The 15,008-nt window shown below is 38.4% G+C and overlaps 1 protein-coding gene across 1 annotated transcript in view; it reads left to right on the top strand.

Annotated features, from left to right (window-relative positions):
- LOC123976789 (CUB and sushi domain-containing protein 3-like) overlaps positions 1–15,008 on the top strand; it is a 309,765-nt gene that overhangs the window by 197,048 nt on the left and 97,709 nt on the right. Inside the window, exons 7-9 of the mRNA XM_046059131.1 lie at positions 1,415–1,497; positions 2,848–2,951; positions 3,900–4,012. Coding sequence (XP_045915087.1) covers positions 1,415–1,497; positions 2,848–2,951; positions 3,900–4,012 — 300 coding nt within the window. The remainder of the gene's footprint in view (positions 1–1,414; positions 1,498–2,847; positions 2,952–3,899; positions 4,013–15,008) is intronic.

The raw sequence follows: 15,008 nt of genomic DNA on the forward strand, positions 1-15,008 counted from the left end.
GAATCCATTCAAATCTTTCTCCTGGGCCGATAATTTGGAAGAAAAAAACCCAAAAAGATGGGGTTTTCTCTTCTCCACTGGCATGACATTTTCTTATCCATTATAGCAGGAATTGCTTCAGTAAGAGGAAGATGGGATTTTTTCAATCTTTAAAACTTAAATTAAGGTAGTAGGACAAGTAGGACATTTTTCTGTTATGAGGCCCCTGGTCTGTTCCCACGACAGAATCAAAGATGGCAAGATGGTCTCCTTTATGTAGCCAACTAACAGCATTATTCCTAGCACTTCACATAATTTCCGTAATAGTCGCTCAGTTCTTCTCCCCCTTCATTTTATTTATTCAGTTTAAATATGAGCCAAATTACAAAAGTCAGCATCTAGAAAAGGCAGAGTTTCTCTTTTCACACTCGCAGATGAATGGCAGCTGGAGTAACTTAGTGTCTACTCACCACTGCGACTTAATATACAAGTTCAGGAACTATTTTCAGTAGTAAAGCACTTTCTGAAGTTCTTGAGTAAATGCAGAGCTGGTGTAAAAACTACACTCACAGGAAGCGTCTTGTCTGCTGGCAGTTCATGAGAATCAGAAGATGCATTCATCTGTACAGCTTAATACCCACGCAAACCATCAATTGTGCTTTTTATAAGAGAATCTTTTCTGGTGCACGTTTGCATTATTTACTCTAGACGTAGCAGTTGTGTTAACCCTTTAAATGCAGGATCAAGGTTTGCCTTTGGATAAAATGTGTAAAAACATTGTTTATGTATACTGGTATATGTTATATATTGTGAGGCTTGCTGTTGGATTGAAAGCTTGCTTAAGGCTTATAGGAATATTGCAATAAGTGTGAAAATGGTGACTATGTAATCACAGAAATTGACACATTAATCTCCACAAAGCGGGGCCTGTCTGTATACGTGTGTATGTGTGTGTGTGTGTGACAATGTGTGCTTGAGTGCTGGTGTGTCTTTGTATGTGTGTGGGCTTGCCAGGGAGAGTTTAGCAGGTTTGTAGGTGATGCTTTAATCCGATCTGCTTCCTTACATGCCAATAAGACTGAGTCAGCATTGTGAGCTGGGCAAGTTACTGCTTCATCTTTGTAGCCTCCTCTCACTTAACTCCTTTCCGGTGACCTTAGGTAATGGTGCTGTTGATTCTTTCCAGTTTGTTTGATTTAATCGTGGTATGGCCACATCTGTTTCGTAATATCTTTTGTAATGTCATACAAAAGGTAAGTCTGCTTCTGCTGCCACAAGCAAAATCGAAAATTGACTTGAATAAAAATGAACCCCACGAACAAAAGCAAATCAGACGACACTGCCAACAGATAAGTAGTTAAACAGCATGTGAGGGGAAAGGCATGGTCACTGTAATGTGTGCTCAGTTTTTCATTTGTTCCCTCTTTCTTTATAGATTCAACGGTTAAGGTCACAGTGAGGATAAGCTGTTTATACTTCAACATGCGCACTAGTGGTATCATGTCCCCAGGTGTTCAGGTTGCAGATAGTGGAGGAAGAAAGGAAAAGGACTATATTCATGATGTCTAACTCAAGCAGACTACAAAAACAGATGCTCACAAATAAGAAGATAGTGATATGGACGTAAATATGCTCAGAGTTAACACACCAGCATCAGACCTGTATGCTGTTTTGGATGTTTTGAAGTCCTCCAGCAGAATATTGAATCTGGAAATCTGAAAATTCCTCACAAGGAAAGAGGAAGAAGTGAAGGATAGGCAGTGAGGTTTCAGTCTTCCCCTGAGGGTCAAGTCAGAATTTTAGTTGAAATATTCTAACACGGTATGTTGCTAGCATCAAAGATGTGCTCATTATTACCCCCCATTCCTCTCTTTTGCCTCCTCCTCCTCTCTCCTCCCTTCTTCTATCTGCCTTCATCTTCTTCCTTCTCTTTATCTACTCTCCTCTTTCTGTCCCTCTCATCCTTCCCCCCAACTCTCCTTTTCTCTCTCCTCCCTTCTCTGCCAAATGTGTTTCTCTCTGGTCTTAGATGAAACAGAAAGTGTTGGTTTAATAATTCCTGATCAGACTTTTGAGCTGTGTGCTGATTCTCCCAGCTTCGAGTGTAGCGCAGGGTGGTGCTTCTTGTCTCTTCCTAGTTCTTCTTGCAACGCTGAATGCATTAATGCATTCTAATGATTCACCTGCGGTCATGTGTTCCAAGAGAGAAATGTGTTTTATAATATGGTCATAGGTGAAATTCTAGACATAAAAACATCTATGGAGCATTTGGTGGTTATGATTGGGGTCAGTGGAGGGCAATATAACTATAAAGATATATCCCTGACTCTATGCATGTGATTTCTCATTATTTTTTCATATTTTGTTGTTTCTTTTTTCACCTTTAAGTTTATTTTCAAAGAAAAGGTAATTACTTGTGTAAATGTATTACCTCAGCCCATTTAGGCCAAGTTTCTGTCGAGAAAATGGGCGAGGCTTAACTGACATTTATTTTTATTTTTAATAGAAAGTCATAATATTAGGAGGAAAAGTGTAAGTTGCAATTTTTTTAGACAAAAGTTGTAATAATATGAGAACAAAGTCGTACTTTTTGCAAGAAAAGATTTCTTAACAGATATCATCATGACACAGTTCTACATCTTATAAACAGATGGTTGTTAAACTGGGATCAATAAAGATTCATATACACTGTAGGGGTATCTAATGTTCGTCTGTTTTCAGAATCTGCTTCATCTTGTCAAAACTAATAAATAAGTAGCCCTGACATTTATAAACCTAAATGTCAGGCCCAGATTGACTTTGACTGGGTTGTGCTTGAAGTGGTTTGAAACTGACACGTATGCTTCTGGGTTTTTGTGTGTGAACTAGGTAATCCAGATCAACTTTGAAGAGTTTGACCTGGAGATAGCCTATGATACTCTCACAATAGGAGATGGAGGGGAAGTGGGAGATCCTACAACTATACTACAGGTGTAAGTATTACAGCATCATTTTACATTCTTATTTTTTGTGAAAAAATTTTTTTTCTAGCCCAAATCAAGCATTTTAGGATTGAGTGTGTCACATGTGGGCGGATTGTAGAAAACTTTAATACATTATTCATCTATGAATCAGTGGTGGGAAATCCCACACTGTATCATAATTATATAATGCATTTCACATTAAAAGAGATAGTTAGTCCTTGCTTGAAAATTATGCATATTAAGTTGTCTTCTGCTGTCATACCAGACAGATTATAGCAACAAAACACAGTGAATGTAACAACTTTCAGAAAATGGGCTCTCTTAACTGCAGTTTTGCATTTTCTTTGTGCAACACACATTGTGTTTCCATAATGACCAGATGCCCTCATGAGCAGCAGCGCTGTTGTCAGTCAGTCAGATGCTTTACAACACAGTTAACATGTTCCACATAAAGTCTAAATGATCAAAGTAAACTGACTTTTTCCATTTTAAGCCATCAGCTGCCAGCTAGCCTAAAACCTCCATCTTCTTTGTCGCAATTAAGTCAGATCGTAAAACAGCAGTCTGCATTATGTGTGCTCTACTTAAAAAGATGAACTTGTCTTTGAAATTTGAAAATGCTCTGCAGTGCCCAAAAGGATAACAGATGTAGAGCCTTTACAAAGTGGCTGATTTCAATTCACTTTGGAGTCGGTCAGTTTAATGCCTAAAAGAGGGCTGGCATTCTGAGAAAAAAGCCACACAAAAAAAAGGATGGTATGGATGCAATTTGCTTTTCTGAGGGAGCTGCAAAACCAAAGCATTCAACTCTAACGCAGTATGCTCCAGCAATTTGTTCACACTCACAGCAGCACTTGAGAATTTGATTATGGCTATGATTGCAGGGATGAAAATTATACTTTTTATAATGGAGACTATAATTACAATGATTTAATAGTGTTGTGTTTTATGCCCCAGCCTATCAGGTAGCTTTGTTCCTGACCTGATAGTCAGTATGACCCACCAGATGTGGCTTCACCTACAGTCAGATGAGAGTGTCGGATCTATAGGATTTAAGATCAATTACAAGGGTAAGAAAAGAGCATGTGTATAAGTGTGTTTGAGAGATAAAAGAGAAAGGATGGGAAAATGTAAATTAAGTGTATGTGTGTGAAGGCACTGAGAAAAAAATGTTTTTTTAGTAAACTTGCAAAATGTTGTGTTTGTAGGCCAAAGATTCTTCTCCATGCTTCATTCTACCCTTCAGTCTAGGAGGCCTATTTCTTTGTGTTACCATCCACTGGAACAGTGTCCCAAATGAAAAGTCTGATTTATAAGCAGCAAAACACACCCTTGTTCAATGACTATTCTATCTAGATCTATTAAGGAGAGTTAGATTGCATTTAAAAAAGGCTCCCCAGTCTTTGCTATTAAAGACAAAGCCTCCACAGGTTCCTTACACTGCGTTTATAAGCCCATAAAGTATCTTGTGCACTAAAATCCTTCTCCAGCCAAGCCAGTTGAGAGTATACACATCAAAGACATCTACTGGCCCAGTCGACTGTCTTCCTGTTGGCTCCCTGCACACATGAATAGGATAAAATAATTTAATCATACGGCTTCTCTAGACTTCACGAAGGTTATTGGACCAAACTGATCCAATTCTAAAAATAAAGAGTCATTTGTGACTCAAAAAATGTATTCACTATTCTACAGCCACTTCTTTTTCAATGATTTTGTATAGGAAAAAATCTTTTTGAGCTAGTGTGCTTCACGTGATGAACATGGCCACTACACCAAAATTGCTTTATAGCCCAGCTCCATTCTTGTGGGCTTGAGTAGACCAGGAGCTTATGCTATGATATGTTTGCTAATATGTAAGATATTGCTGTTTAACTTATTACTAAGTCAATTCACTGATTTTTAAATTGTCAATCAAAAATGGCACTGACTTTTTCATTTACAGTATGGGCACATTTCTGTGGGGAGTATTATAGATGATTTTGATAGCAGATGATTCTTTTATTTGAAGATGACATCAAAAGTAGTGATTAGGGCCGCAGCTAACGATTATTTTAGTATTCGAAGCTTCTATAGATTATTTCAACTGTTCACACTACACAACCTGCCGTCATATGACAGCAGTCTTGAAGTCGTTGTGGTGTTCACACTACGTGACTGATCGGTGACAGGGACACACACACACTACAGGAGCCGACAGCGGCTATGTCACCCGACGCAGGTCTCCAAACCATGTTTAGTCAAGAAAACACACATGAAATGTGAAACGGGAGATGAGTGATCCTGCACACAAAACAGCTGTTGTTTGTTATTATAAAGATAACAGTTATAAAGACAAAGAATCTGGGTGAAAGAATGGATTAGCTCACGCAGGTAGCAGGGATTGTCTGTGCTACAGAGAGTGTTGCAGGTGACTCATGAGGTTACAACTCACGGCTCAAAAAGGACAACAACAAACACATGTGTTTACATTTTCAGCTGAGGACTGCGGCTTACTTTGTCTAGTCTTCAACTTAACAATCAATCATGATTTCAGTTAAATGCTAAAGTTCCTGTTATTGTTACCTTATCTGTGGTCCGCTGGCAGAACACCGGCTGCTTTTTGTTCAGGTGCTGTCGTGCTGTTGCGGAGGCGACACAAGTTTCGTTTTACGGTGGACGGACGGTAACATTAGAGTTGTTTTCTTTTAGCTTGAAATAATCCCATACTTTCAACACTTTCTTCTTTGTCCCTCGCTATTTTCTCTTTCTTCCTCGACTTTGCAAACAGCTCCATTATAATCACGTTGTTTTGACAGCGTAAGCGTGATGTGCGACAGTAATAAATGTCCGTGCGAAACACTGTACTATATAGTTATATGGATTAAATGAAGCATCAATGCAAAGAATTTGTTTCGATGCATTTTATTAATCGATTTTATCAATTTAATCGATGAATCGTTTCAACCCTAGTAGTGATCAACCTAGGAGCATGTCTACTTTTACATACTGTCTTCCAGATTTGGAAGACTCTTCTTGTGATGCTTTTTAGGTTAAATTTGTAAGTGATGGATTTTTTACAACGGAAAGGATACAACGTTTTCCATGTGAAAAACATTTTTTCACAAAAGCATTTTTTTTATTTAGTCTATTGAGTCTATTTCAGGGCACTTTCAAGGTAAATTGTCTGGCTTATTTGTTATTTAAAAAAATAAATGTTTGTTTAGAACATCTGACCTTTATCTTAATGTCAATTAAAACGGTTTTGTTCTGTTGAAGTGATCTCCTACCATTCTAAAAATATTAACCTTTCCTAAGTTCTCTATTTGATAGATGTAGTGTGAATTTGATTACAGTTCGTGAAACACAGAGAGGTGCAGAAATGAACTATGAGTGCCATCATCTGTGGATTTAATGAGGTCACAGTGGAGGGTCTGGTAATGCAATGAGTTGCAACCAGAGCCGGTAAGGCTCTGACTACAACGTTTCACATCTACAACGTCACACAAAGAGGAGCAAGATAACTTTGTTAGGCAGAAAGCCGTGTTAGATTCTTGTTCAGCTCAACTTTATTTACATGTCTGCTCTGGTTTAGTCATTTCCGACACGCCAACTATAACTGCAGACAGGCTGCTTGCAAACTAATTTAGAATATGTCAGAAACTATAGTGTAACGGCTCATTACAACGTTAGCGCTCTTCTACTGATAAACACGGCATTAGCTTTGTGGCTACTTTAGCAATGGGCCGCATTAATGTTAGTTAGAAATATGTCTACAATCACATCTGTCAGCAGCGTAGCCTCCAACACCCAACTACCGTAACATTAAACATACTGCTGTGAGCCGGTAGGAAGCCGGGAGATGGCAGTGAAAAACGGGAGGGTTCGCAAACCATGAATGTTTTCAGGAGAGGAGAAGTGATTGGGGCTACATTCATTATAATTATTTAAGTCATGTAATTAACGTGACAAATGACCAACTCACCGCTAACAGCCACAGTGTGTGTTTTCTTTGTGTTTTTTTTCTGGTGCAGCAGTGGCGTTAACAGGGGAGCTGCAGAGCGCCCTCTGGTGCGCAAACAACGCAACACTCATGACAAGTGTGAAGGATCTGTCTCTGTTTCTTTTTTGATACTCATGTATCTGCTGTTATAAACGCCGATGCCGATTAAATGCAATTAGCTCATATCGGCCGATAAATCGATCAGGCTCTAATCCAAAAATCCCCTCTGTAAAAAATATTTGAGTACAATGTGTCAACAGAAAACAATAAATTTGAACTTGATTTAATCCAGTGTTCAGATTTTAGTTTTTGAAATAGATGCAAATAAACACATATTTCAATAGATACTGCCTCATTTGCATATTTAAACATAATATTACTGAAAACCTGTAATACAAAAAAATGTTGTCTTAATGTAAGTAATCAACTAGGAACGTTTCATGGTGATATCTTATTTTTTACCCTATTCACCTGCAGTGTCTTGCCTTAAATTCTGTGGTGTACAAAAGTTATTCAAATAGAAAATAATTATATACCACAGGCCCACTTCCCTCAAAGAGAACTCTAACACTGCGGTCTTCATGTTTAATTTATTTTGTAGTGTGAGATATAATCTGCTCCAAACCATGCAATAGTTTAAAACACATGATTAGATAAAGAACTTCATATGTAAAAATAGCCAGTGTGTCAAACCAACTTGAAATCAAAGGGCACCTGCTAAGAGGCTCCACAATAGCTGCACATATCCTCATTCATTTCTCCTGAGTAATTTCCCCATAGAGATCGATAAAAGAATTAATGGAGAGAACCATCATTTAAATGCATCCATGCTTATAATAATACTCCATTGTACAGAATGATGGTCAGACATTTTATTCTTGCAGGGATTTAACTGTCTATATTCACTGTAGTAGGTATAATCTATATACTTTTGACAAATGAGAATACATTTACCTTTATTTACATCCTAAAAGCATAATCAAATGCAAGAAAATGCTAAAGATATGTTCTCCATAATTTAGTAGCAGTGTTGTCATTACATAGTTTGTCAACCAGAGAGCACTGACCAATTTAATTTTCAGCTGTAAAAGTACATGCTTACTGTCAAAAATCAAATTTAAGGATCCTTATTTTGTTTGTTTTGTGTTTGTTAGGAAAAAATGTCAATACCAGCACACTGACAATGTTTTCTGATAGCCTTACACCCAAGTGATGTGCGTATAATTACTGTCCTTTAGCTCAGAAAATACTGTTGGCCATTGTTTGTTTTTTAAACTCTGACATATCATGCTCAGCATCCTCTGTACTCTATTATCCTGTAATAATCCAGAGCCATTATGTATATTTCTATTTCTATTATCACAGTGACAAAAAAACCTAGTAGAAAACATTCACCTGGGTGTCTTACTCAAACCCAAAAACCCTGACAGATTCTACCTGTACACTGTGCAAGATAAATGTGTTTGTTTCTGAGTGCTGGCTCCATCACCCACAAGATTTACTATAAAGGTGGATGCCTGTGGTATTAGTGGGTGGCTGTGTGAGATGTATGTGTGTTTTTGAGACAGAAAAAAAAGAGAGAGAGCGTGTGTGTGTGTGTGTGTGTGTGTGTGGAGAGAGAGCGTGTGTGTGTGTGTGTGTGTGTGTGTGTGTACGCATGTCTGTGTATTCCTAAAGCCACATCCCATAGACCTTGGAAATGAAATATAAACATTATCAGTAACTCTACCTTGCTACAAAGTCAACGATGCACTACACAATGTGTGTGTGTGTGTGTGTGTGTGTGTGTGTGTGTGTGTGTGTGTTAGACAGGCCCTCCATCAGTGAGCCAACGAAGCTCTACCAACAAGTCACTCACCTCTTTCACTCCTTGCGTTCCCCCTCTTCCCTTCTCTCTCTGTCCATCTCTCTATTGGTCTCATTTTTCCTCATTAGCCATCTCTCCGTCCCCAGTTCTCTCTTTCCCCTTCTTTCTAAAGTCACAACATTGTCTGTCAGTTGCTCTCTAATGCACTGTTGTTTGGTTTCTCTGCTTCTCCCTTTCTCTCTCTCTCAACCCATTTCCTGTATCTGACAAGAGAAGAGACCCTCTTTTCTCGTGTTGCCAGTCCTGCATCTTTCTTTTTTACTCTTTCGCTCCTTGTTTCTTTCTATCTCTCTCTCTCCCTCTCTCTCTCTTTGTCCCCCTTTTTCATGTCACCATTCATGTATTATTAAAGCCAAGGTCACAAACTGGCAACACTTTGACTCCCCGTTGGAAGACTTACAAATCACACACACATACATAGCAGTACAGATTGCCTGTACAGCAGTCTTTCAGTCTATCCTGAATCGTGGCATGTAGATTTAAGGGAGCACTGCAACATTATTGACATCATTTACATTAAAGTTTCAGCGAGTTTCCGTCTCATATATATGTGTGTGTGTGTGTGTGTGTGTGTGTCTGCACAGTCCATAAAGAGGTGCCATTGTGGCTTTAGATCATAATATATCTGTGAGTGTGTTTGTATGTGATTGTGGAATTATACAATACCTACTGTTTGTTCGAACACTTTCAGAGCATAATATTTGCTTTGAATGTGCTTTATGGTTTGAGTTCAACAGCAATAAAACAGTGTCTCAGTGATTTATTTTCATTTTCTATGAAATGAAAAAGATAAATGCAGTGTGTTAATGCATGGATGGAGGTCGGGGTTTCTCCATAATCTATTTACAGAATTATATCTGATGTAAAATAGTTTTTTGGTTGGTTTAAAAAATAGACATCACCACAGTAAGGTTAAAACAAGTCACTCAATAAGATTACAGTGGGAAGAAGTCATTCATGCATGGTGGGGTAAAAATATGTACAGTATAATATGTGTTATATATTGTACGTGTCTCTCTTGAATACATAACCTCTTGAAACACACTGTACTGATACGGATAAAATAAAATATATATATATATATTTATTAGGGTTGGGCACATTAACGCGTTATCGCATTAGCACATTAATTAATTAACGCAGACAATTATTTCATCGCACGTTAACGCAGTTTTTAAAAAATTATTATTATTTTGAAAGTCTGTTGCTCACTGGCTCTGAATACACATACAGTCACATACGGTCACGGGAGGGGGGGGTGTTGATCAGCCTGAAAATCACCCACCCAAACAAGCAGTGGAGGGAGGCTTCAGCAGACTACGCTGTCATCTCTTTTCTGTATTTTCCCACCCACGATCCGTTATCACGGCAGCAGGTGAGCCACTTGCTTGTTAATGATGCAGCCTATCAAACAACTCAAACAACCCAAACCAACATCTACACCCTGTGTGTTCAATGCTGCTTTAACGTTACCTGGTCCGTGCTTGTAAAATATCCACTGCGACTTGTAACGTCATTTCAAGTTTTTAACCAAGTAAAGTCTGTGCGAGTGAACACATGCACATAAGACGACCACTACACCCTGCCCTGGCAGTGGCAAATAGCTTTGGTTTAATGTTTGATTTGATTACATTAATGTTTAGGGTATAGGTTTAGGTAATATTTTATTGCTTCTGTGTAAAGGGAATACTGCTGGTAAAAAGCACATTATTTGTTTAAAGTGTTTGCAAACCACATGTTATTGCACTTTTGTGTATATAGCAGTACATTTAAATTATAAGTGCGCAATACACTACTTTAGAATTCATTATTCAATTTTGCACGTAACAAAGCGATTAATCGCAAGAAAATGCGATTATTTATATATATATATATATATATATATATATATAAAATTACAATTTTTATTATGAATATATTCATAAAACGGATGCAAAAGAAAAGTACTGCATGTACTGTCTGGAATAGGTGCAGAAGTGCCTGTACAGTTTTTGGATAAATCTTACTCAATAAAGTCATGATTTATCAAGTTTACCATTCATATTCTCAGTCAGAAAGGAGGTTTGGTGTGCGGCTAGCAGGGATGTACAGACTGCACCCGTTTCACTTCCACTTCTCCTATTTTTCTTTATATCAGTGATTTGGTTTCAAAGTCTGTTCAAATTGTTTGTAAGGTCTCTGAGGGGCTTCAGCGGTATTCCATCACCATCTCATCTAACCTTTGAGAATTTAAGGGCTGCCACAGAGTGGGATTTTTGAGCACCACCATCGCTTTCTATAATTTAAATGCAGCAGCTGCCAATTGGATTGATGCAGGATTCACACACGCCACACAGAGTAAACCTTCTGTTCCACTTAGGAGTAGCAGCTGATTCCTGCCAACTAAAACAGGCACAGGTGCTCATTTGCCCTCACTCACCTGCTGCTTACTAAAGCCACATTTTGGCCATGGATGTGGAAAGTAAAGTCACCTGCACAATCAGACTGATTGAGGTGTCAGGTGGATTGTGTCTTTTGTGATGCCGGACATGTACACATTAATACAGTGTCTAAATCTGACGTATGTCTGAATGTCTATAATTTCTTACATCTGAGGGTTTTTCCCCCCAGTATTGTGGGGAAATTATACAAAACACAGAACAATAAAAGCAATAAAAGCCACACTTCTCATCCATTTTCATTGAAATACATGTGAATGGTGATTTTGAGAATTTGTTTTCCGGCAATGAGTCATTCACTTGAGCTCTGGCTTTTTTTTTTTTTTTTTGAGTGCATCGTTCTAGCATTATCCTATCATCCTGTGTTATATAACGCTGTGCTAGGAGACTACGAAGTGCAGCATAAACGTCAAGTGCCAGCTTCACAGCCAGTAGTAAAACAGGGCTAGGTGGTACATGTGTTAATCTCATGACAAATGCTTTTTATTTAGATGTTACTAGGTTTATCTCTTCGCATGCTATTATCTTACCCACTATTATTCCTGAATTTGAATGTTACTGAAACATCACTGTTTTGTTTTGTCGTCCCTTCCTTTTTCTTCTCTTGACCAGGATCCCATCACCAAGTCATAATGTCACCTCTTACTTTTGAGATTTTATATTGGATTTTTGATCTGCTTTTTATGGTTTTTAAAATGTGACGTATTTTACAGGAGGGAAAGATGTCAAGGTGGAGTTTTACAGCACCATTGACCCCTGGTTCGATGGCTCTGTAGTGGATGTGCCTTTTTGCAGAGAGGGACAGAGAGACTGCAATCTGTGTGTGTGTGTGTGTGTGTGTGCCTCTTCATATCTCCCTGCTTTTGTGCACCCATACATTTCTGTGTTTGACTGCAAGTGTGTCTGTTTTTGGAAAGTAAGTGTAGTATAGCAGATCAGATTGGATCAAAGGTTGAAATGTTGTTTCATATTACTGATGTTTAACAAAATGTATGAAGCTGGCTCGTCTAAATTGAGAGATTAAGAGAGAACTAGATAAAGGTTGTGAAGGAGGCCACAGCAGGGATAAACTGAAGTGCAACTGAGCTTTATTTGGTATCACATTTTGATACATATCATTTACTGAAGGACAAAGCATTTATTAGCATGGTTAAGCTCAATAACAACAGTGTCTCATTTTTATATACTTGAAATTTCATCCTGCGATAATAATGCTGACCTCTTGCTCCGGCCAGCGTTATAGTGAAAATTTCTTGCACTCATAAGATTTGTGTTGCGTCCCACAGGATCTCGATCCTGTTGCAGCACAGTAGTCCAGGTGCTGAGCCTTTTAATCACACAGCACTAAATAGCATTTCATTCAGAGCTGCTGAAACGCCATGAAATATGAATTCATGAAATATTCATTCACAACATACCCAGAAATGTGGTACAATTTTACAGTCAATAACCTTCGTATTGGGGTAGTGAGCCAAAGCCAGTCGCTTTTTTGGTTGTGTGTGTGTATGCGCGCATGTCTGCACATATGCGTATGTGCGTGTATGCTTCAGAGTGTGCCCTGTGAAGGGCAGAGCTTCCTTTATCACAGAACTGTAAACAGCATTTCATTTTTCCGTCTTGAATTATTGATTCATGTAATGTTCAGTCCGCATGTAGCCATCAGTGTTACTGATATTGAAATACTATACCTGTAGTTAATTTAGTCAAAATCCATTGTAAAAAGAAAAATAGATTGTTTTTCTCATTAGGCCACAATAATATATGCCATACATTCCAAATCATATATGGCATTGGCTAACACAGTGACTATTTGAAGAATTACCCTGATTTCTTATAAGACTGATGGTCATTTCAACCTTTAATAGCAACTTCCCTAACAGTGGGATCTTCTAAATATTAATATGGGGAGGGATTGACTAAGCATTGGTGAACATACAAGATACTGTTTTGGCCGTCATTGGTCATGAAGTCATTTGAAAGGCTCATCAAGAAGCAGCTCCAGATGGTTTAGAGCTCATTAGACTCTTTGTTTTTACTACAAGCAGAAGAGACATTTTGAAAAGGCTGCTGTAACCTTTCTTAAGTATAGTCTTGGCAAGCTTTTATTGGTTTTACTCCCTTGTTTTGATATATCACAGTGTACTAAGGTAATGGTGTGTTCACTGATGTAACATTTGTTTAGTTATTTATTCAGATTTTCTAATATGCTGTTCTCTGATTGGTAGATGAAGCGACAACACAACACCTCAGGGGAACAAAAATTGCAAAAATGCCTTTGAGATGTGGGTGTCCTGTTCTCTCACCTGTACTCTCTGTACAGGCAGGAATCTTTATGAGGATAGGCACATCCTGAAATTCACTGATGATTATGGAATCACAAGACTATTACAGGATGATGATGAGGCAAAGTATGGGCCTGTAGTTGAGGAGTTTTTACAGCCAACTGGAGTGATGTTTTTCTGCCCCGTGATGTGTCCAGATCAAAGAAAACAGCCCAATTATCATCTGTGATCCTGATGTCCAATTTACCGAGAGTAACAGGTATATGGGAGTTACACCATCGAGTTTAAAAAACGTTTTTTTTGCACTTTATATAACAAGGGCCAGCAGAGATTTTGTGTTTTAATGAGAACAGAAAATTGATGTCTTTCTCATACACATCTCCTATCAATTCAATCCTCAAAAGCTCCTCTGTGGCCTGGTTTGGAACCCAAGAGAGGCTGACAAAATGTCAATACTATGAGTGTAATAAATGGGATCATTTTAATTCAACAGACACTCCTCACTGATGTCTACAGTGTGAACAAGTCAATTTGAGCCACTCCCTTTAGGTCACATATTCAGACAACCATAAGCTAATTAGCCAGACTGGATTTCTCATTTCTTCCCCACACAGCAAACCTGCTTGAGTGTACAGAAGACTATCCACTCAATTCCTCTTCTTCTGTGGCTATTATAGATAACTCATATTAGTATTTTTTGCAGTTTAATAAGTTTAATGCATCTTACTTTTGTTTTGGAGACATTGGTAAGGGATACACCTAATGAAAATAAAGCACAGCAACAGTCAGACCTTGCAAAAGACAGTTTTTAGCATATGACAAACATCAGAATGCATATGACTATACATTCAGCATTCGATTACTATTAGCAGCCTAGCCGGAAAATCAATTCCACAATGGTCACAAAAGAGAAACAGCCAATAAGCTTTTTTTCTCCAATCTCATTATCCCCCAAAAGCTATTACCTTAGTCACTCAGATCTTTAAAGGTAGTGCATTTACACTTCTTTTATCTGTGTTTGTGTTTGTGTGGAGTTTGCATGCACACATGTGTATTCCCAAGGACAATATGCTGTGGGCATGATGGAGTATTATAGAGCAGGATGGAATGGGGCTCAATGCGCAATCGCAAACATAATATCGAAGTTGCACACACATACGCATTCACTCACACACACACACACATACGTACGCTTTAAGAAGCCTAATCCCCTTTGTGAATCCGTCAGCCTTGTTGTTACAAACACAATAGGATTATTTGTGTGTGTGTGTGAGCGAGCGAGAGAGAGAGAGAGAGAGATGTGTGTATCCCTGTATGTGATTCTGTGGGAGAGGCTGTCTGTGGATGTGGGATTTTGTGGCTTTGTGTGTGTGTGAGAGTGTGTGTGTGTGAGAGAGAGAGAGTGTACAAGTATAGGAATGTTCCGGCAGTAGGCCTGTTTTCTCTCCAAAGCAATTTGTTCTCTATTCTTCTGCTAGGTGTGTGTGTGTGTGTGTG

The sequence above is a fragment of the Micropterus dolomieu genome, linkage group LG09 (genome assembly GCF_021292245.1).
Source record: "Micropterus dolomieu isolate WLL.071019.BEF.003 ecotype Adirondacks linkage group LG09, ASM2129224v1, whole genome shotgun sequence".
NCBI classification, from domain to species: Eukaryota; Metazoa; Chordata; class Actinopteri; order Centrarchiformes; family Centrarchidae; genus Micropterus; species Micropterus dolomieu.